The 21,895-nt window shown below is 42.7% G+C and overlaps 1 protein-coding gene across 1 annotated transcript; it reads left to right on the forward strand.

The window, feature by feature from the left end:
* The first annotated feature begins 792 nt into the window (after window positions 1–792).
* CTPS1 (CTP synthase 1) lies at window positions 793–20,971 on the forward strand. Its single transcript, XM_068657791.1, has 19 exons — window positions 793–1,001; window positions 1,392–1,569; window positions 1,916–2,086; window positions 2,850–2,950; window positions 4,170–4,286; window positions 5,587–5,670; window positions 5,906–5,986; window positions 7,721–7,872; window positions 9,138–9,270; window positions 10,085–10,173; window positions 11,576–11,670; window positions 12,261–12,323; window positions 13,178–13,221; window positions 14,153–14,249; window positions 14,511–14,566; window positions 14,651–14,747; window positions 15,099–15,243; window positions 17,859–17,949; window positions 19,270–20,971. The coding sequence occupies exons 2-18, from the start codon at window positions 1,404–1,406 to the stop codon at window positions 17,941–17,943; spliced, it is 1,776 nt and encodes a 591-aa protein (XP_068513892.1). The 5' UTR covers window positions 793–1,001; window positions 1,392–1,403; the 3' UTR covers window positions 17,944–17,949; window positions 19,270–20,971.
* The last annotated feature ends 924 nt before the right edge of the window (window positions 20,972–21,895 follow it).

Genomic DNA, 21,895 nt, shown 5'->3' on the forward strand with positions numbered 1-21,895 from the left:
CCTTCATGGCTCCTTCCCCTCTTTTCTGTCATTGGCGTCTGGTATAATTAGGCACAATTATTTTGGGGAAAAGTCTACAACTTGGGCATGTTAACTGCAAGCAATAGCAATACATTTATCTGTGTGATTGTATACACAAAGTTCTCTATGTGCACTACACCCACCAAAATGTCAGTGAGCTCTTCAGAGGCCAAACCCTAATTGCAAGGATGGGGCATGACAGAGAAAGGAAACACAGAGAAAAACTGAAGGAGATAAAAAGTTTGAGGCAGCGTTTGGTAATATGACATAACCACGAGATGTAGTCATTTGTTTCTTACAATGGTACTTCCATGTAAGCAGTGACAGTTGCCGCACACAAGACAACTGATTAAGGCATACACAGAACAGCTCTGTAACTATGACTAAGAATGTCTAGGATAATTTATGACCAGATAAAATTGAGCAAGCAGGAAGCAGAAAAAAACGCGTGGAAAATCAAGCAGCATCCTGACACCACAGCAGGCTGCTCTGCTCGACCATCAGGAGAAATCCACCACCAGACCCCACCCGCCAGCCAACAGCGGGCTGGGGACAACACGCGGGGCTGCTCGGGCACCGCCAGGCTCGGTGCTGGTGGCGGTGGCAGGGGGCAGGGGGCGCTTGCACCCGGCTCTCCCCGCGTCAACGGCCCCGTGCCCGCGGGCCGGGCCCTGCGCTGGGGCGGCCGTTAGCAGGCCCCGCCCCGTCAGGGCTAAAGCGCGGCTCCCCTCACCTCCCCCCCCTCCCCCCCGCCTCACTGCGCAGGCGCCCGAGGGAGGCCCGCGCTTGCGCCCCGCCGCGCGCCGGCCTCATGCGCCTCAGCAGCTCGCCGGCTGGCAGCGGCTCGGCGCGCGCGCGCACCCCCGCCCGCTCCGTTCTGCGCTCCCCGCCCCGCCACGCGCCCTCCGCGCGCCGCCGCTGCTGCAGCCACTGCACCTCCTGCTGCTGCTGCTGCCGCCGCGAGGGCCGGGCGGGAACAGGTGAGGGGCGGCGGGGTGGGGAGGGGGCGCGCGGCGGGCGCGAGCGGGCGGGACCACGCGGGCAGGCGCGGGGGAGGCGGGGGGGGGGAGGCCGGATGGCGGGGGGGGGGGGGGATGAGGGGGGGGGGGGGGCCGCGCCCTGCGGCGGGAACGGGGATGGGGGGGGGAGCCTGAGGGACAGCGGGGGGGGGGGGGGGGGCGGGTGACGGGATGGGGGTGACGGGGCCGGGATGGGGGTGACGGGGCCGGGATGGGGGTGACGGGGCCGGGATGGGGGTGACGGGGCCGGGGGGCTGCAGGCGCTGAGGGCACAGGGCCGGGGTCTCGCAGCGGGGCTGGCGCTGCCTCGCCGGGCACCGCGGCCCCCGCTGAGGCTGTGAGGCGTCGCAGGCCGGCGGGCAGATGAAGTACATCCTGGTGACGGGCGGCGTGATCTCGGGCATCGGCAAGGGGATCATCGCCAGCAGCATCGGCACCATCCTCAAGTCCAGCGGGCTGCACGTCACCTCCATCAAGATCGACCCCTACATCAACATCGACGCGGGCACCTTCTCCCCCTACGAGCATGGTGAGCGGCGCCCGGGGCTTCGGGTGGCTCCTGGGGCTGGTACCTGCGGGCAGAGCCCTGCCATGAGGCAGCCTGCAGCAGAGATGTTCTCCTAGTGGCTTTGGGCTCCGGTCTGTTGTTGCTGCAAATGAAGCTGGTAGCTGGTAAATGGGTCCAGTCGTCAGTGCGTTAGTCTTCTTTGTTGGACAAGGCTTCTAGTTTTATGAGCTGCTCCTGAATTTGCTGTAGCAACCAAAGAAGGTGTTACCCTGTGTTGGATTCTTTAGCTGTCACATGCAAAATCAGCAAGTTGCTGATGCGGACTGTGTATGCGATGGTGGTGTTTGTGCCTTTCTGTGTCCTGCAGGTGAGGTGTTTGTGCTAGATGACGGAGGGGAGGTGGACCTGGACCTCGGTAACTACGAGCGCTTCCTTGATATCCGACTCACCAAAGACAACAATCTGACTACTGGGAAGATTTACCAGTATGTCATCAACAAGGAGAGGAAGGGAGACTATCTCGGCAAAACTGTCCAAGGTGATGTGAAGCTTTGTTTCTGGTGTTTAGATATATATTCCATATTTCTGTACTGGTGAGATGCTTTTGAATTCCATCTCAATTTGAGGTCTTTTTTTCTGATCTATGCTGTCTTTGTGACTTTTTGATTTGAGAAGGCATGCTGGTGCAAATTTTGGGGTGCATGCCAAAGTTTACCTGTAACCCCCCCCTCAAAACCTTACAGTGCTTGGGAGCATACTGCCTGTTGTATGACCTATATCCTGGGCTTGGATCCAACTTTCTAACAGCCAGTCCTAAACATGAACAGACGACAGACCAATATATCTGTGGATTATCTGTTAGCTTGTTAAGACTGTTACTGTTGTTGATAACTCATTTAAATAATACTGTTATGTTTTTAGAAGACCTGAAGGATCTTTGAGGATTAGATCATTCTTCTCTTTTTAAGCATCCTCCACAGCTGCTTTGGATAAAGATTTTTATAGCCGGTTTAAAACAGGCTAACTTTCTGCTTAGTACATAGAACGGTATTTACTGGAAGCTTCCATCTTAAACAGGAACATTGTTTACATATGTTTAAATTGAAGCAGGATTACATTTCCTGCCAAAGCACCTCTCTTGAAAATCACAGCCAAGAATAGCCATTTCAAAAACGCATACTTCTTTAAAGACATGTATCGGTGCTGATGTGATAGGGGAAGCACTGGCTAGTTATTGTCAGTAATTTGGACTGTAACGTGATAGGTTGTGATTTTAACCCTTTCCATGGTTTCTTCTTCAGTTGTTCCCCATATCACAGATGCTATACAAGAATGGGTAATGAGGCAGGCACGGATTCCTGTAGATGAAGATGGTATTGAACCCCAAGTTTGCGTGATTGAGGTTTGTAGCTCTTAAAACATAGCTTTTTTTTCTGTATGGAATAAACTGAACTATACATGCGTTTTGTTTAATAAAACTTTAATTTTCAGTAATATTTGACTTTGCATGTTGAGATGGTTAAAAAATCTCCCTTGTTAGCCTCACTTTAATCTTCTGGTTGCTCTGTGTCTGAATCCATATTCAGAAGGCTTAGGTCGTGGACAGTTATATTTTTGAAGTCCTTTGCTCTCTAGAATAATCCAAATTAGTTTATGGAATGAATTTTAGCTCTCGTAATTTTATACATCGAAGTTTGAGTTAACAGTGCTGTGCCCTCATCGTACTTGGTGGATAGAGGAAGGGTAGTAAAGTGACCCTCTGGTGACAAGTACTTGTCTCTCCTTAGCAGTAACAGGACCCTCGGAGTGACTACCTCCAGCATAGACCTAGAAAAATGAATTGCACGAGTCAGTAGTGATGAACCCTGTTCTGTTGCCTGCACATTGTATGTGTCATCCTGCTGCCAGAGGAGACAGAATAGGGCTAAGCCTCTGAGGTGGTGCCGCTGAGTTGGCTGGCAGGATATGCTGATACAGGAGAGAAAGCGTTTGTCAGAGTGCCCAGGTCACGGTGACTTAGGACTCCTCCTAAAGCTTGAGTGCCAATTTCTGTCACAGGATTTGCAGCTATGGATCCTGAAGTACCTAGGAAGCACTGTCTGACAGAGCTCAGGAGTTTGTCACTGCTCCAGAGGATGCCTTGTGTTTCTTTATCTGCATGTGTGCAAAAACACTGTATAGTCACTTAAACTAACAGAAATTTTGCTTCTTTGTGCCACCTAATGTTCATAAATGATAATTCAGAAGATCTGTGATAGTAGCCCAATGGCGTTTTAACACTTAAATCTTTTCCCTAAAGAGAGAGTAAAGGCAAAGCTAATGTCCCTGGAGATGTGCTGTCTATGTGAGAAGCTGTTTTTCTCGTGGATTTTTGACTTTGGGGTAAATCACGAAGGTAGAATAATAGTTGGGGTACAATGGAGACTGAGGAAGTAGTACGTACAACTGGCAAATATTGTTGTTTTTCATATTGATGTTTTGGTGTTGATGCTCCTTAGGGAATTAGAGGGAGGTGCTGGGGAGGTATTTAGATGTCCTTTATGTGTTGGTACCCTTTAGCATACCTATATAGTAGAGTTTTGATGTTAACTTTAATTCCAAATGCCTTTGTCTTTTTTTAGCTTGGTGGAACAGTAGGTGATATTGAAAGCATGCCTTTCATTGAAGCTTTCCGTCAGTTCCAGTTCAAAGCCAGAAGAGAGAATTTTTGTAACATTCATGTCAGTCTAGTTCCACAGGTAAGGAACTAAAATGCGAGGTGGTCAGCTGCTTCTTTGGATCCAAAACTTGATTTATAAATAGTTGTTTCTGATGTGCTGTATCTAAAGACACTGTATTTCTATTTCTGTATATAGAAACTTCTGGAAGAAATGCAGAGAATATAAGGTTACATATTTTTATGAGGTTCACAAGAACAGAACAGAATTTTTTCAAAGTGTGTAAACATGTAATAAATAGTTGGGAGTTGCAGCAAACTCAGTTGTCATCTTTTAACTGCTGTTTTTCTCTATGGAATCATCTAGCTTTGGCAGATAAATTTGCTGTCTAGTGCTGAAAACTTCCCAATTTTCTTGATTTATGTTGTCTTTCACTTCTGCAAAGCTCTCATAAAATTCAGTGTTAGAGCCAGACCTCATAGCCATTTCATTTTAAAATGATCATATTCCAAGTTATTCCTACACTTTGTTATTTGTTACTGTATGTCTTTTTCCCGATATGTCCAATATCTGTAGTTCATGAAATAAGTTGGGTTACTTTTGTAATTTGAATACATAATACTGTGATTTGAAATACAATCTGTGTTTTCATCTTTAACAGCAGCCAGATGTGACAGTTTTTAAATGCTGTATGATAGTCTTAGTGGCAGTTGCCCTTGGTTCAAAAATTCACTGAATAAGGTCTTAAGAAGCAGTGCTATTAAAAGAATCAGTTAATTAGAAATCACAAATTAAAACAAAATGTCCTTATATTTCAAGTAGATGCTGCAAACTCCAGTTAATACTAAAAGCAAATGAAGGTACTTTATGCCATGTAACCTGATCTGTATTATCTGCCCTGGATTTGAATGCAATTTACAATTTTTACCACTCAAAAACCTCTATTTCAAGAATCAGTGCTGAAAAAATGTCTTCTATGGTAATGGAAGTATGCATAAGTATTTATTGTTTAGGATCTGGATTTGACAGAGTAACTCAGTTGCGTTACAAGGGTGCAGATCAGTCTTCGTTCTCTCTTCTCAATCTTACCTTCCCTTTCTGGCTGGGCTAGGTGATTTAGGGGGAGAAAATCAGAAATTTGAATTGCTAGGTATTTGGAGGGAACAGTGAATAAAAAAACGGAGACTCTGCGCTCTCGTTTTCCACAGTAATATGCATGTCTTCCTACTGTACAGACTTGATCTCTGGTTTCTGCTGGTTGATTTCAGTCAAAGTTTGGGTCAAAGTTTTATGAGACAAAAAGGGTGGAGAGTCCCCAGTAACGTGAGTAATTTCTACAAATCATCAGAAATTAATGTAACAAATTCTGTTCTTTGACCAGCCAAGCTCTACAGGAGAGCAGAAGACCAAACCCACCCAAAACAGTGTTCGTGAACTCAGAGGCCTTGGTCTCTCGCCAGACCTGGTAAGGTTTGCTGCATGGCTTTGAATTTGAAAATGCAGTACTGGCACGTTGCAACAGCAACCTAGTCTAAATAAGTTGAGTTCTTGCATATTGGTAACTAAGCTGTTTTTTGTTTTTTGTTTTTTTCCCAGTCACAGAGACATTGCAGAAAGACTTTTTTTTTTTGTTAGAGGTTTGTTATGTGAATGTCTGAGTAGTCTGCTGCTTCAGAACCTTAATGGTGCTGTTCTGTTAGATTGTTTGCAGGTGCTCTACTCCTTTGGATACCTCAGTAAAAGAAAAGATTTCCATGTTCTGTCATGTTGAACCAGAACAGGTAAAGAAAGGTTGCTGTCTACTTTGTTTATTGCAAGTAGTAATAAATATTGTAGCTGTTTGTCAAATGCTGAGCGAAGTTTTACCTGAGCATAGAGCTGTTGTTCTAGCTCTCTCTGTAATAGCTGCATAATTCATTTACTTCTTTGTCTTACCTACGTTCCCTTGCAACTGTTACAATTGTCCTTTTTGTGTCCGCATCTATTTTTTATAAGGTAAATATGCTTAGGCGTAGACAATTCTGTGGAATCCAAGGTATTTTCTGAATAGCTTTTTTATACCTTGTTTATCCTTCAACATTCCTTCTGTAAATACAGAAGAATGAGATTTTTATCAGTGTTTAGAAGCAAAAGGGTAGTTGCCCAAAATTGTGTTAAAAGGATACGTGCATTTTTGTACACTAGTTCTGTGATAGTATTCTTCTGCCCGTGGTTGCATATGGAGAAATTACAAAGAAAAGTTTAAATGGTATTTGAGAGGAGCATTGTTTACTTGAATTTTATGTGGTATGCAAAAATTCCATGTTAGCCTGATTTTTGTTGTGCTGAGCATAATCTGCATAGCATAGTCTGAGTTCGACTTTGGAAAATAATCAGATAGTCTGGAGGGTGCTTATTAGTGCTTTCAGTTCCAGCCAGAGCTTGAAAAAGTGTGTCTTTTTATGAAACAAGGATTATCACTGCACATTTTCAGGCTCTGTCAAGTCTTCTTTTTAAGTTCCTATACAAGATCAAAGGGAGTCTTGAGGTTTCAGGTGTTATATTCAGAATTAGCTGGTGATAATATTGAGGTGTCAGCAGTATGATACCCACCTCTTGTTTTCTAACCTGCTGTTGGTCAGGAATTTTAAGTAAATACCCCATGTCAGCCACTTTCTTGGAAGTTTAATGCAATTTTATGTAGTTGTTTCTCTAACTGCAGTTGTACTTGAATTGAGAAGTAGATATTACTGCCTACAAAGGAAGAAAACTGCAGTTTAGTTTTGCTGGTGAAGTGTTGAACTTTGCTTTCATGGGAGTTGGGAGAAATGAGGATTTAAAAATAGTTGTCATATTTTTGATCCTTAATAAAGTACAGTCTCCGTGATGGTCAGGTGGCCATTGTTTAGAGATGTCTTTCCTTTTCTGCTGAAGCCTTCTTCAGTGAATTCAACTGTTGAAGTCTGTATTCCTCACCAGTCTTAGAATTCTTTGTTCTGTAGCTGTTTAATTCCAAGTCTGATGAAGGACTGAAAATGATTACTTTATTGAGCCCACAGTGTTCCCTGGACTTTAGTCAAACTTGGAGCCCTGGTTAAGAATGACAATGGTGGGCAGATCCAGTCATGCTGGGGGCTGTAGTTCTAGAAATATGAAGTCTTTCCTTCCCCAGAGCTGGAGACCTCTGCTTAGGAGGAGAAACTCACCTCTTGACTTCTTTTTTTGAATTGTGTTACACACTTGCGTAACTTCCATAGCAGCTGACTGTCATAATGCTGGGTCATCATGCCACAGCCCTTCCTCAGGCTGCAGTGAGTCGCAATACCTGGGAAGTGGTGAAGGATAACCTTTTTAAGTATAGGGAAACTACTATTAAGATGTTCATGTGGTATGTTATTCAATGCATGTTATTTCTTGCATGTTTAAGTAGTCAAAGGGTTTTTTTCTAGAGATGGAAGTTCTTTCAATAGTCATCTAAAAATAATTTGACAGGCATGCTTAAATCTGTTCTAATGACATTCATATTTTATGAACAGGTTATCTGTGTTCATGATGTCTCTTCTATATACCGGGTTCCTCTGTTGTTAGAGGAGCAGGGAGTTGTTGACTACTTCAGACACAGGCTTGATCTTCCCATTGGGAGACAGCCCAGGAGGATGCTTATGAAGTGGAAGGAAATGGCTGACAGGTGAGCTGCACCGCTGCGTGAAGTGAGACTTAAGAATCTCAATAAGTTTCTCTACTTCATTGTTGGTTGTTAGGTTATGAGTGTTACTACATATTCAGCCAGTGTTCTGAAGTGCTCAAGCTTTTTCCTCTTTTTTTTTCTTTACTACAAAAGTACATTTTCTTTCTAGATGTTTAACCATTTGGAAAAAAATATAAATCTTCAGTTAGAGAGTCTTTTAAGATACATTGAGTTCCTTACATTGTGATGTTAGTGTACTGCCTATGTCAGAACCATTTTGAAGTACTTAATGTGAATGGCTCAGCCCTCCCCCCCAAAAACAGCAGTGTTGTTACATAGCATTGAAATCCTTTTGTAGGCATACACAGGAGTCATCAGGAATGTCAGTTAAAAAAAAAAAAAGTGCGTGCTTTCAAGCGAGTGAAACAGCTGTTCTGTAACTGTTCCATCTGAGACTCCTAGAACACTTTTTTTTTTCGTGTGGGGACTACAGTGCATCTTCTTTTAGAAATAGTGAATTGAGTCTTTTCAGTCAGCATTCAGGCCCTTTCTGAAGCCGTATATATGGCTGTCTTTATAAGAAATTAATTTTCAAGATCTAGATTCTTCTCCTTAAAACACGCGTGACCAATGTAAAGAACGTTTCACTTTGACAGGGAAAGGCCTCAGTAAATGACTTAGTTAAAGGTACTTAATTCTGAAATACACTGTTTAAACGGAATCTCTTAGTTGTAATCAAGAATGCTGTGTAAATCACGTGCTGCCAGAGGCTGGGGACAGAAAGTGTAGGCAGCACAACTCAGGATTCTAGAAGTCATTTCTTTATTTCTGGCTGCTGAAGTGAACTCAGTCAGAAGCAGCGTGGGAAGATGCAGTACAGTATAAACATATGCAGAATTGTGCTTTGATCCTCTCTTCTGATAGTTTACTGCTGACTTCTTGGATATAATAGAACTTCCCGAAAAGACAGTTTGTATCTGTTCAAAATGGCTTTGTACCACAAGGAGAGACAAGTTAATTTATACATAACTTTATGCAAGCTTTTGCTCTCGTGTTGGTGTTCTTTCTTCCATTCTTGCTTTGATGTTTTTTAGGTTGTCTTTGTTACGGAAGGTCATCTCTTTCACAGTTGGTTTATCTCTAGTCTGACAGACCCCAAGAGCCTAGCTCTTTAAATTACTTGAAAAGCTGAATAGAATATAAATAATTCTTGTCCCATTTTCTCTTATTGGTGAAATAACACCAGCGTTTTGATTTTTCTTTAGGTATGACCGTCTCCTTGAAACATGTTCCATTGCACTAGTTGGCAAATACACCAAGTTTTCAGATTCCTACGCATCTGTCATTAAGGCACTGGAACATTCTGCACTGGCTATCAACCATAAACTTGACATCAAGGTGTGTGTGTGCATGCAAGTCAATTTCCCCTTTCATTCTTACAGTGCTACACATCTTAGTTGTTAGGCTTAAAGGGAGAGTTGGTCCAGCCAGTGAACTTTAAAACTGTTACTGGATTATAGCATCTGTTGTCAGGCATAAAACAGCTTTAAAGCAAACCAGCCTTTCATCCTGAGAGTTATGCAAGGCGTCAGTGTTGATGGGAAGTCCTGAGTGCACAGTGTTGCATGTTGAACTATGGCAGAGCTCTAGATGTATTTAAAGAGGGCAATATTTGCTTTAATTTCTAGCAGTTTTCGAAAGTGATCCTTTTTTAGGGTTGTTGCTGTTAACCTTGTACTGACAGCCTTTATGATGCTTCTCCCTCATTCTTTTATTGAGGTTTTAATGCTGGACTGGCTCCACAGATGCTTCTAATAGTCTTGATCAGCCAAATGTTCTGAAAAGGTTAAAATGTGTATCTGTTGTCAGAAATTGAACTTATTTAATTAAAGTTTTTTTAAAGGTGCAGTGGATTCATGATGCCATTGAGTCGTGGAAATAGCTGCTTTTTTTTTTTTTTTTTTTACAACAGCACCATTCTACATTTGTCTTACTTTCACCTCTGCTGATTTTTTAGGAGTGGTGAAAGGCAAATACTGTGTGTGTTCATCCATGGGCAGTTCCTAGTAACTGTATTTGTATGGTTCAGAAGGGTAATGGATTCTGTGTGTGTTGTGCATCTAGACCTTATATTAATGAGAACTAGAAGATTTCATGTTTGTATTTTTTGTGGCAGTACCTCATAATCCTTTTTGGGATTTATTTTCCTCAGTATATTGACTCTGCTGACTTGGAGCCAGCAACCCTCCAGGAAGAACCTGTCCGATACCATGAAGCATGGCAGAAACTATGTGGTGCTCAGTAAGATTCTTGTACTCTGTCCATTTCTTTGGAGCGTGTCTGGTAAACTTGCTACTTCTGACACTTAGGGAATGTCTCACCATAGGCCTTTTTCTTAGGCAGTGTACCAGCACACTCTTGAAGCTGCCCCAAAGATCTCTCAAGGAAACTAAGGATAAGATAGAGTAGAATTACTTTGAAAAAAAATAAAAATGAAAAATGAGGGAGTTTGTGAAAGGCAGCATTAGGGAAAATTGTTATGGACATAAGGATTTGCACAGACTTAGCAGGGAAATGGGGTGAAAGGAAATGAGGAAATGGGATAGATACTGGCAAAGGTTTGGAAAACCAAAGAGAGGAAATACATAAATGTGGTATTCAGTTCTTTAAGAAGAAGATATAGGTAATGTGTTCAGCTCTGGAGCCACCTAGAATGATCATCTTGGTGGCTTCCTTTGGACTCAGAAGGCTGGAGCACCTCTCTTGTGAAGACAGACTGAGGGAGCTGGGGTTGTTCAGCCTGGAGAAGAGAAGGCTCCAGGGAGACTTCACAGTGGCCTGACAGTGCCTAAAGGAGGCTGCAGGAAAGCTGAGGAGGAGCTCTTTGTCAGGGAGTGTGGTGATAGGACAAGGGATAATGGGTCTAAACTAAAACAAGAAAGGTTTAGATTATATATCAGGAAGAAATTCTTTACTATGTGCGTGGTGGTGCACTGGAACAGGTTGCTCAGAGAAGCTGTAGATGCCCCATCCCTGGAGGTTTTCAAGGCCAGGTTAGATGGGGCTTTGGGCAACCTGGTCTGGTGGGAGATGACTCTGCCCATGGCAGAGGGGTTGGAATTAGATGATCTTTAAGGTCCCTTCCAAGTTGAACCATTCTGATTCTACGAAAAAGTGTTACAATGCAGAGAAATACCAAGAGTTAGCCAGGAAGCTCTTGTTAGAAAACAAGAACCAGTGGGGCTTGTTAGTCCTGAAGGAAGCAGGCTTTGGGTTATACTGATAGAACAAAGAAGCTCCTGCAGAATTGAGTTTCTTTGTGCCTGGGGTTAGGACAACGTGACTGCAGCCAGTGGCTTCCTTGGCATGGGCCAGGGTGGATGATGCATTTGCAAACGGGTGTTTGTTGCGGAGTGTGTGAATCATCCAGTGTGAACTACTTGAGTATTGTAACCTGTGTTATATTTGGGATTCCTTGGAAGGTAAAATGTGCATTTATAAAATGTTACCCCCCAAATATTTTATGACACCTCATATGAAGTCAGACAGAAGCTGTGCTGCAGACAGGCTTTGCCACTTAAGGCACTTTAAAGCCCTTTTCAGTAGTGAATTCTTGCAAGATGTATAGGAGAGAGTGGCACGTGGTTGCTGGGAGCCATGCTGGTGAGTCACATGTGAAAAGAATCTTCTCACTCTCATGCAGCGGAGTCCTGGTTCCTGGTGGATTTGGTGTTCGTGGGACAGAAGGCAAAATTCAAGCTATTTCTTGGGCAAGAAAACAGAAAAAACCCTTCTTAGGTGAGAAACATTTTTCATCCATTAAAAGAAATAAGAAAATTAAATAAAAGCTTAACTGGACTGCAGCAAGAGCTTTGTGGATTTTCACGAGTGTTTAGAATATACAGTTTTGAAGATAATTGGCTGAAGGAAAGCGGTAGTCTGTGCTCAGGTTAATGGGGTAATAAAGTCATCATCTTCAGTTAGCTCTGAAGTAGTCAGAGTTGGTTGGGATGTGATGACAAAATATCCGCGATGAGGGGGGGTTATGAGTTTCAGAGCATGGCTGTGGTATCTTGGCACCTGGAAACAAAGAAATGTGTGAATGCTTTTAAACTAACTGGGCATAGTGCGAGACTGGAGATGTCATGTGAGCAGTGGATGGGGTGTGAGGTGTGGAGGTAAAATGTGTCAAAACAGTCTGGTACAGGGTGAACAACCCCTTAAATCCAAATCCCAGTCAGGGGTGTGTCTCTTCCAAGTTTTCCTCTGACTCTGGACTGCTCTGTGAAGGAGTGTGCGCTTTGCCCAGCAAAGCTTTTGCTTCTGTGAATATAGGCTCAGTGGTCCCTTGTCCTGACTTGATCTGTATTCTGTCTTTCCTTCTGCAGGCGTTTGTTTGGGAATGCAGTTAGCAGTCGTGGAGTTTGCACGCAGTGTTCTTGGTTGGCAAGGTAATTGCACAAAGCCTTTCCAGGGCTTTGGATATTTTATTTTGGTTGGTTTGTTGGGTAATACCTGTAACTATATTTTTCACTGGTAGGTAGATTAAAATTTATTTTTTTCTAGGCTTATAGAAAAATTCCTCTCCTCCTTTGCTAACTCAAAAAAGAAATAATCTCCTTATCTTACTAAAGTAAAGCTCAGTGCTGGAATGCTTTTAACAACAGAAAAATTTCTATTGCTTGGAGTGAGGTTCAGCTCCTGATTAAGACACGTAAGTGGAGTTGTGCTCACGTGTGCTGGACAGCCTAATTCCCATTATAGCCATTCATTGGCAATGAAGACCAGAACACAATTCAGCTGACCAGGCAGTTACACCTACTTCAGTGATTTGAATTGTTTTCTGGGCTCCACTGCTTGAGTGGACTTGGTTCCTGTTTTAAAAGAAGTTTTGACAGGAAGTAGTGTCTCAGACTGATTCTGAATTTTGGTAGTAGTGAAGGGGTGGAGGGGGCAGTCGTGGGGATGTGTTCTTCAGAGTATTTCTTCCTTCCCACTCCCTAGCTTTATTTAAAATATTCAGAACCGTTGTATTTTTCCTGAATGACCCTTGCTTTCAGCACTGAGTGCACTAGCATTAGTTGCCCTACCTCTGGGCAGAAATTCATATCTAACGTAGCTGACAGAGTACTGTGTTTTTGCTGTCTGGGGCTGAAATGACAGCTCTGTGCAGGGAGAGGGTCTCAGCAAAGCTAAGGCTGCTGCTTGCCAGAAGGGTGGGGATGGGATGCAGTTGTACCTGGGGGAGGTGCATGCCATGGTGAGCGGAACTTTGTGTTTCTAATCAATTAATGTAACATTGCAGATGCTAACTCAACAGAATTTGACCCCAAAACCACTCATCCAGTGGTGAGTATGTAGTGACTTGCTTGTAGTATCCTTACTGTGTTAGACTTGTCTGTACACACCTGTTCATATAGATAAAGCCTTGGATTATTATGTCTTATGGCTTTTTTAAGTCTGCTTTTCATCACTTCCTAATCTGAACAACAAATGTTTTCTAGCTAACTGTATGACAGTTGCCACTTTTTAAAATATTATAGTGCTTGTTAATGGTGCAACAGTGGGATATATATATGTGTGTATAGTATAATTGTTCTTCTTCGTAAAATGAAATGTTTCCTAAGAGACGAAAGGAAAAAATGCCCTTCTTAAAGGGCAGTTTAAAAGCTATCTGAAATCAAAGAGTAAACAGTAAAGATTTGGTGATATCCAGGTCCAGTCGAATTTGGATATCACCAAATTTGATTATGATCTCAGAAATCAGCATAGGCAAAGATAAATTCCTTAGAACATTTGTAGACAGATTTCCGAACGTGTGTTTCTCAGACTGCAGACCACATATGTGTCATCCAGGGTCCCATCATAAAGGCTGGCTTCTGCTATGATTTTAAAACACTACTCAGAAGGAAAGGTTTTTCTAAAAACAAGCTTATGGAGTTATATGAAGTATAACTGATGCTGATTTCAGATTTTTGTTTCTGTGAAATTGATTTGCTTAACATTTAGTTCAGTAAATAGCACAGTATTATTATCGTGGGATCTGTGTGGGCTTTGACTTGGACCATTTCCTATGCTGGAGCTTCCCAAATATCCCCAAGCCTTCTATATGTTCTCTGTACAGCCTTTACTAGAATAACTGCTAATTAATCAAGTTCTGTGGGTTGATTTAGTTGTTTTCTGTATTGATGTTGATTTCTTTTTTCCTGTTAGTGTTTCAGAGTGTGCCTGGGACTGAGCATCCCTCAGTCTCACTTCCTGCTCTGAATGCTTTTCCCAGGTCATAGATATGCCAGAACATAATCCTGGGCAAATGGGTGGAACTATGAGGCTTGGCAAGAGAAGAACACTCTTCCAAACGAAGAATTCAATCATGAGTAAGGCTTGTTTTATCTTTCAGGTTTGGAAGTGTTTCCTGGGAATAAGATGCCTATATAGTGGGTATAGGGAAGTAAGATCTGGGAATGTTAAAGCATTCCTTGAACTTATTTCCATTAGTGAAATGGAGATCAATCAATTTGGTCCCCTCTAGAAGTGGTTCATGACAGTAAATGCTAATCATGTGAGCCTGTCAAAACTTGGCATCAGGTGAACTGTTTGGCATTTATTTAAGACATTGACTTTTTTTTTTGGTGTAGGGAAGCTGTATGGGGATCATGATTTCTTGGAAGAGAGACACAGACACAGGTTTGAGGTAAAAATGCTATTGTGGGTGTTGAGCTTTTCCGTATAATCCAGGCACAAGAAATCATGGGTTTTCTTGCTTCTGGTCTTCTAGGTCAATCCAGAACTGAAAAAATGTTTTGAAGAGCAGGGTTTGAAATTTGTAGGCCAAGATGAGGAAGGAGAGCGAATGGAAGTGGTTGAGTTGGAAGGTGAGTATTTAAGCAATGAGACTATGAGCCTCAGTATCTCTGAGGGAAACTGAAGGTAATCAAGCAGGCCAGTCCAGGCTCCCTCAGAACAATTCTGTCCATAGAATGACATGCTGAGTTACATGAGGAAAAACAAAAAACCACACACACACACACAAAAAAAAAAAAAACACAACACAAAACAAAACAAAAAAAACAGCGCCATGGGCCTGTCCATTTAGGAACAATAGACAGAGATAGAAAGATACTGATCACATTTAAGCCATGGTGTTGGGGAGGAAGTGTTTTCAGTGACAGTTCAGGCATAGACTTAGAGACTTCTCATTAATGTTTCCTGTTTCTTTCTTGTAGAGCATCCATTCTTTGTGGGTGTTCAGTATCACCCTGAATTCCTCTCTAGACCAATTAAGCCATCTCCTCCATACTTTGGCCTTCTGTTGGCATCTTCAGGAAGACTCGCACATTATCTGCAAAAGGGCTGCAGGCTCTCACCCAGGTAGGTTAAAGGAAGATTCTCATAAGGAAGATTCTCATGCAGCAGTGCTTCCTCCTACAGGGTAAACTGGAGGCTCTTGTTCACACAGAGTGCGGCTTTGCTGGTCTGTGAGGTGCTGGGAGTGCTTAGAATCACAGAATAATTTAGGTTGGAAAAGATTTCCAAGATCATCAAGTCAAACTGTTAACCTAGCACTGCCAAGTCTACCACTAAACCATGTCCCTAAGCACTGCATCTACACATCTTTTGAATAACTTCAGGGATAGTTACTCAACTACTTTGCTGGGCAGCCTGTTCCAACCCTTTCATTGAAGAAATTTTTGCTAATATCCAACCAAAACCTTCCCTGGCACAGCTTTCGGCCATTTCCTCTTGTCCTATCCCTTGTTGTTTGGGAAAAGGTGCTTGCAGTACCTATTCTTCACACTCTTAGTTGAAACCTGTTGTCTTGTATTTTAATATTGACTGTAGTGCCATAGAGCTGCACTTGTCCCACAGTGAGGTCCCATCTTCAGGAAAAGTAATTCTGGAGTGTCCTGTTGGGAATCAGATCTTTGAGGAAACTCAGTTGGGCCTGCTTTTCTAGATGATTGGAGACCTCACAGGGTTTTCTGCATGTTTCTTGTACAAGTCCTAGGTACAGGTTGATCCTTGAGAAACTTGTTTCCATTGATGGTTTAAAGAACGGTCCCAGGTTGTTGTAGCTTTGTGGTTTTTTTCTGCTGCATTAAGCTTTTTTTTAGTTTGCAAAACAACTAATGTTTTGGTTAGATTACAACTGTGCATTTACTTTATTCTGTTGCTTCTGACTGCCCTGCAGTTCTGCTCAGTAGCCACGGCAGTGTGCAGCAAATAAATACCACTTCGGTAGTGACCCTTTTCTCCTTATAAAGAAGGACGTGCTTTCGTAGTAGGAATGCTAACACACACTAAACCACAGTAGCAACAACCAAAAACACCTCAACAATACCAGAGAGAGAACACAAAATTTATTAAACAAAAGCAATGCAAAAAGGAAAGCATTGGCGTTTCTGGGTTGAGCTGCAGTGCAGCTGTACCCACAGGAATTCCTGCGCCAATCTCTAGGGAGTGGCTGTCAGTTGTGCTCTGACTGATCTGCCATAAAGAGAGTTTGTGTTACGATGCCTCATTTCAGTGCTCCATGGGTTGAAAGATATTTTAATCACCTGCTTTTGCATGTGAAGTTTGAAGTGGCTCCTCACAGGAGAGGAGTTTGAAGTTTCTTCTGTATTGGAGCATCCTAAGTTGTTGTTACCTGCTGTAGGAGTTTTTTGTGATTATGTTAACAAATTGTTTCATATTGGGCATTTAATCTAAAAAGATTTGTAGCAGTTATAGTCCAGCCTTTATTCCTGTGTTGTTGTAACTGTTACGGAGTGTTCAGGTAAGTCTCATCATTGCATATATGTGAAGCTTGCAACTAACACCAAAGGAGGGAACAGTCTGTACACTTGAGAGTGTAATGACTCTTCAGGTGGGCTTAGGCAGGAGGAGTGGCCCAAGAGAGCTGTATGAAATTTAGCAAGGACAGATGTATCTGGGAAGGATAAACCCCTTGCAGTAATGCAGGCTGGGGACTGAGGATCTGGGGAGCAGTTCTGCTTGAATGTTGCTGCAAGTCCTGGTGAACAGCAAGCCGAACATAAGCCACCAGGGTTCAGTGTGCCCCGGCAGCATAGAAAACATGAACAATGTTCTGGGCTGTATAAATAAGAGATAAAGCCAGTACATGGACAAAAGTGTTTGTCTCTTTACTCAACATTTCTTAGACCATGCCTAGAATGCTTTATAAAGTTTTGGGCCCCCAGTACAAGTAAGATGTTGATAGACTGGAGGGAGTTCAGTGGAGGGCTACCAAATAAGATCGGGAGGCTGGAGTGCTTGCTAGTTGAGGAGAAGCTGAGGGAGTTGGGCTTGTTCAGCCTGGAAGAATTATTTTGTTTATGGGGACTTCATGGGGGACCTAATAGGAGCCTACCAGTACTTATGAGAAAGTTTTTAAGAAGATGAAAATCGGATTTTTACAGAAGTGCATGATGGAAAGATGAGAAACAATCGACACAAATTGAATCTGTTTTCCACCTTCAGATTGTTCAAGCATTTGTGCAGGTTGCCCAGTAAGGATTGTGCAGTCCTCACTCTTGGAGAACATCAAAATGTGACTGGATAGATCCTGAGCAATTGTCTCTGGTGTGATAGCTGATCCTGCTGTCTGTCCTGAGAGCCCTTCCAGTCTGAATTATTTTGTGATTCTGAAAAAGTTCTTTCATGGATTAGAGACAATCAGCTGTTACTGGGAAGATGAACATAATGGATCATCGATGGTTACCCAGTCTTCTTTTGATTGAATTTAATTTAGATTAGCTTGGTCTTAAAATGTTTCTCTCTATAGATAGATGTGGTTTGATTTATTTATATATATATACATTTATATTATAATATTCTATAATACATATATTTGTTATTCTAGGAAATTTTGCATGCTTTGCTTTTTGTACTAAGCCAACAGTACAAGACCACACTAATTCCTGATGCACATCTAGGTTTATGAAGCACTTTTGCTCTGTAAAATAAAATCTTCCTGAATTCTCTAGGGACACGTACAGTGACAGAAGTGGCAGCAGCTCGCCTGACTCAGAGATAACAGAGCTGAAGTTTCCATCGTTCAATCACGACTGATTCCCGGTAACTTTTAATGATATTAACCTCTTCCCTTATGGAAGAAAAAATCGTTGCCCAGTCTGTCCTAGTGTTTCACGTCAGTTAGTTGAAAACTGGCATGCTGCAAAAAGTGCCGGTGCTTACACGTGTTCTAGCTGTGTGGAGGGATGCGTAATACCTCGTGTCTGTGTAACAGATGTGGGTGTATATTTCCCTGGCAAACTGACAAATAATAAAGTACAAAAATAAATGTGGGAACTTAGGAATGACTTCAAATAAAGAAACAAAGCACAAATACAGCACACCTTGCTGAAAATGGAAGCATGGCCAACCAAGGGGTTACTGGATTTAGAAGGCTTGGTATTTTGAGAGCATAATCTCACCTTTGCCAAAAAAACATACTTGAAATATCCATTCTTCCCTACTTCATGAGACAGCAAATTTCTCTGTTAAAATTGGATTTGTATGTGTGTATAAAAATAAAATCTAAGTTTTGGAGGAGGGGCAGTAAACCCTAGCTTTCAAACTTCAGCAGCAAATAAATAAATAAATTAGAACACTTCAAACCTTAATTTCCAATGTTAACTGCGGAGTGGAAATGAGGGTTAGCCCATGAAATCTAGCACAGAAGTACTTCCCCCATCCCCAGTCGTCTTACTGGGCCTTTGTAGTACTAAAGTTAGAGTCGCTTGGGCGTTGGGTTGTTCCAGATCTGATGCCATGGCAAACTATGAGCTGAAGAAACCCTCTCTAAAGTTCAGAAGCTTTGGCTCACTAAGAGTATCAAGCAAGCTCCATGACATGCCTAGTACTGGGTGCAGAACTGATACCTGGTAACTTGGAGGCCTTCCCCAAAATAAAGTTGTAGGGAAAGTCAAATTGGCCAATGTGATGCACGTCCTGTCCAGCTGACTGAACTGCTGGTTCAAGTCTCAGCTCAACTCTGTTAATAACTGCAACAAAATTAAGGTTTTCCTTTTGGTACAGGCAGTGAGTGGGCAATGCTGCTCATCCAGGGCTGGGAAGGGGGAGAGGTTAATGCTTAGCCTCATAGTGCTCATTCCCAAAGTTTTATTTAAATGCTGACTTCTAGAATAAAGTTCATAGAATGGCTCAGGTTGGAAGGGACCTTAAAGATCATTTAGTTCCAGCCCCCCTGCTATGGGCAGGGAATAACTCCAAGGTTGCTTTCTTGGAGATATAATGTAGTGGTTTTAAAACTGCCACAATGCCCCTGTGAACTAAAAGACCTCTATTTTAAGACTCAGATTTCAGTGTGCTATGCAATTTCAGTCTATCAACTGTTACTAATTAATTCTTCTATTTCTTTATTTCCTTCTCCAGATGTGTCTTCACTGAAGAGAAGAGCCCTCATTAGATTTTTTCCAGGCATTCTTACAGCAATAGCTTGAACACTGTCAGCTTTGGGCTTTCTTAAGTTATATTGTTTTTTTTTCTTTTTTTTTTTTTCTTTTTTTCAATTCCGTTATGAAATCCTGTCTATTTCCTCAACTTTTCTGTCTTGTTTTTCTGTATAGATTCTGATTATTTCTGGAAGAGAGCTCATCACAGCACATGCACCTCTAGGCTTTTTTCAGTTAGCACCATCTTGGAGATAAAAAGGAAATCTGAGTATGAGATTTGATGTATTGGGGAGAATCTAGTTGCATATGTCCTTCCTAATGCATGGTAATGCTGGCATGAGTTTATATCTTGGACACTGGTGGTTGTGTTGCTTTCTCCAGCCTTTCTGCTCCCAAAGCAGTGTTTATTACTTGTGAAATAATGTGTATGATTCTGGATTTGGAGACTCGGTTCTTGTGCTGTGCTGCAGAGGATGGGTCTGTTAAGCTTTATGCAGTCTTTTTCTGGGAGGGAGGCGGGGGGATGCTTTGTTTATTTTTCCAATAGTATTTAAAAATGTTTGGCACTGGTGGTCTTGGTGCATTCATTGCCGGCAATGAACTTTTAACCGGGAAAATCTTCCTGGAATAGAAGAGTTAATCTGGAACATGATCTGCTCTAACTGTGACAAGTCACTCTGCAGGGATGCAATTAACTTGGATCATGTGAAAAAAAAAGCAAAACTGTCAGGAAAGCCCATCATTGCTTGAAACGAGGTGTAACTGTTGGCCCTTTCTATGCCAGTGTTTACTGGTGCTGCTTCTTGGGCTGGGAAACTTCAACTCCTTGCATCAAGGGGGAGGTACAGAACAGAAAGTGAACTACTTTCAGATGCTGCCTTTAAAAGCTCCCGTTGTCGTTTACCTTGGACTGAACAGTTCATGGTACTTTTTCTTTGATTTGTAGTGGAGCCTTCCTTTGCCTTTTTTATACGGCGGAGCCATGTGTCCCGCACTCAATGCAATACAGAAGTGCTATTTCCTGAGGGAGGGGTTTAGCAACTTGCCTACAGTGTTACTTGATGTAGTTTGTAGAAGTGTGCTGTCCTATGATGGTGAGCTCAGCTTTGCAGTCTTGGGGTGGGAAATGCACTCTTTTTTTTTTCTTTTTTTTTTTTTTTCCTGCCTCTTGCTGCAGTGTAAGCAACACAGTTTTTGGTCTCTGATAATTTAGAAGAAAGGAAGAAAGTTACTCAGTTGTCTGAAGTGTCATATATTCAGAAAACTTCAGTTCATTAAAGTTTGGGGAAAGCTGTATGTCTCAAGCCTGGCTGACTACTAACTCTTGTGTTATCTGGTGCCAAACTTTATTAAGCACTGTTCTGTCATCTTAAGTGACCTTTTCCAAATTCCCTCTTGCTTTATTCCTTAATTATTTCAAATATACATTGTAAATCTTCTTTTAGCCAGAAAAGCTTTAAGCGTTCTCTGTGTGTGTCACTTACAACATCTCTTGCCAACTGAGATGCTCTCTGTTCTGAGCAAAATGCCAGTCATAAAATGGCTGACTCTAGCAGTGTAAGGTCACTTGTTACCTGTAGCACAACTTCCTGTTCTTTTTCCTGAAATATCTTTATTTTGGCCAAAATTGTGCAACTGACTTCGTCATTAAATGAGTATTTGTAATAAAATAACTAGGCAAATGCTTGCTATATTACTTCTGTAACTCGGAGAAAAAGGATGTAAATGTAATATTGTCTACCTTACAATTTTTTTCTAGCTTGCATTGGCTAATTAGCCTCACAGTGGTTTTAAGACATATGTTTTTGAAGTTCATTCCTCATCTGTCTTTGCTCCAGCCCTGCTCAGGCCCTGGTGCAAGCTTCAGACCTGGGCTGCAGGCTTGGGGCCTGGGTGAGTTGTAGCAGCAATTTCATTTTTTTGAGTTGTTGGAGCCCTGTGATCAGCTCTGGGGTCCCCAGCACAAGGACACAGACCTATTAGAGCAAGTCCAGAGGAGGCCACAAACATGATCAAGGGGCCGGAGCACCTCTCCTGTGAAGGCAAGCTGAGGGAGCTGGGAGAAGAGAAGGCTCAGGGGCAGACCTTACAGCAGCCTTCCAGTACCTAAAGGGAGCTGCAGGACAGCTGGGGAGGGACTCTTTGTCAGGGGGTGTGGTGATAGGACAAGGGTGAATGGCTTTAAACTGAAAGAGTTGGTTTCCATTAGATAACAAGAAAATTCTTCACCGTGAGCGTAGTGAGGCCCTGGCCCAGGCTGTCCAGAGAAGCTGTGGATGTCCCACCCCTGGAAGTGCTCAAGGCCAGGGTGGATGCAGCTTTGAGCAACCTCGATGTCATTGCCCATGGCAGAGCCCCCAGCCCATGCTGCACACCCTGTGTCCCTCCCAGACGCTGCTCCTGGACCCTCAGCACCAGGTGGGCCTGCAGCAGCCTCTCCTGCTGGCCCTGCAGCCTTCCCAGCCTCTGCCTGCCTGCAGGGGCCCTTCTTGCTCTGGGATGGTTTTGTGCCTGTTTTATGGAGTGCAGCAGGATTCCCCCAGAGGTCTGGCAGAGAGGAGATGAGTGTGGTGCTGCTGTGGGGCTTAGCAGGTAGCGGGACAGCT

This window comes from Anas acuta, chromosome 21 (assembly GCF_963932015.1).
Source record: "Anas acuta chromosome 21, bAnaAcu1.1, whole genome shotgun sequence".
NCBI classification, from domain to species: domain Eukaryota; kingdom Metazoa; phylum Chordata; class Aves; order Anseriformes; family Anatidae; genus Anas; species Anas acuta.

What these genes read in the sequence shown, in the direction of transcription:
- CTPS1 (XM_068657791.1), top strand. Translation starts at nt 1,404, where the DNA reads ATGAAGTACATCCTGGTGACGGGCGGCGTGATCTCGGGCATCGGCAAG. An exon ending in ACAGAAAAAACCCTTCTTAG is followed by an intron (nt 11,671 to 12,260) that starts GTGAGAAACATT and finishes TTCCTTCTGCAG; the next exon opens with GCGTTTGTTTGGGAATGCAG. An exon ending in GACACAGACACAGGTTTGAG is followed by an intron (nt 14,567 to 14,650) that starts GTAAAAATGCTA and finishes CTGGTCTTCTAG; the next exon opens with GTCAATCCAGAACTGAAAAA.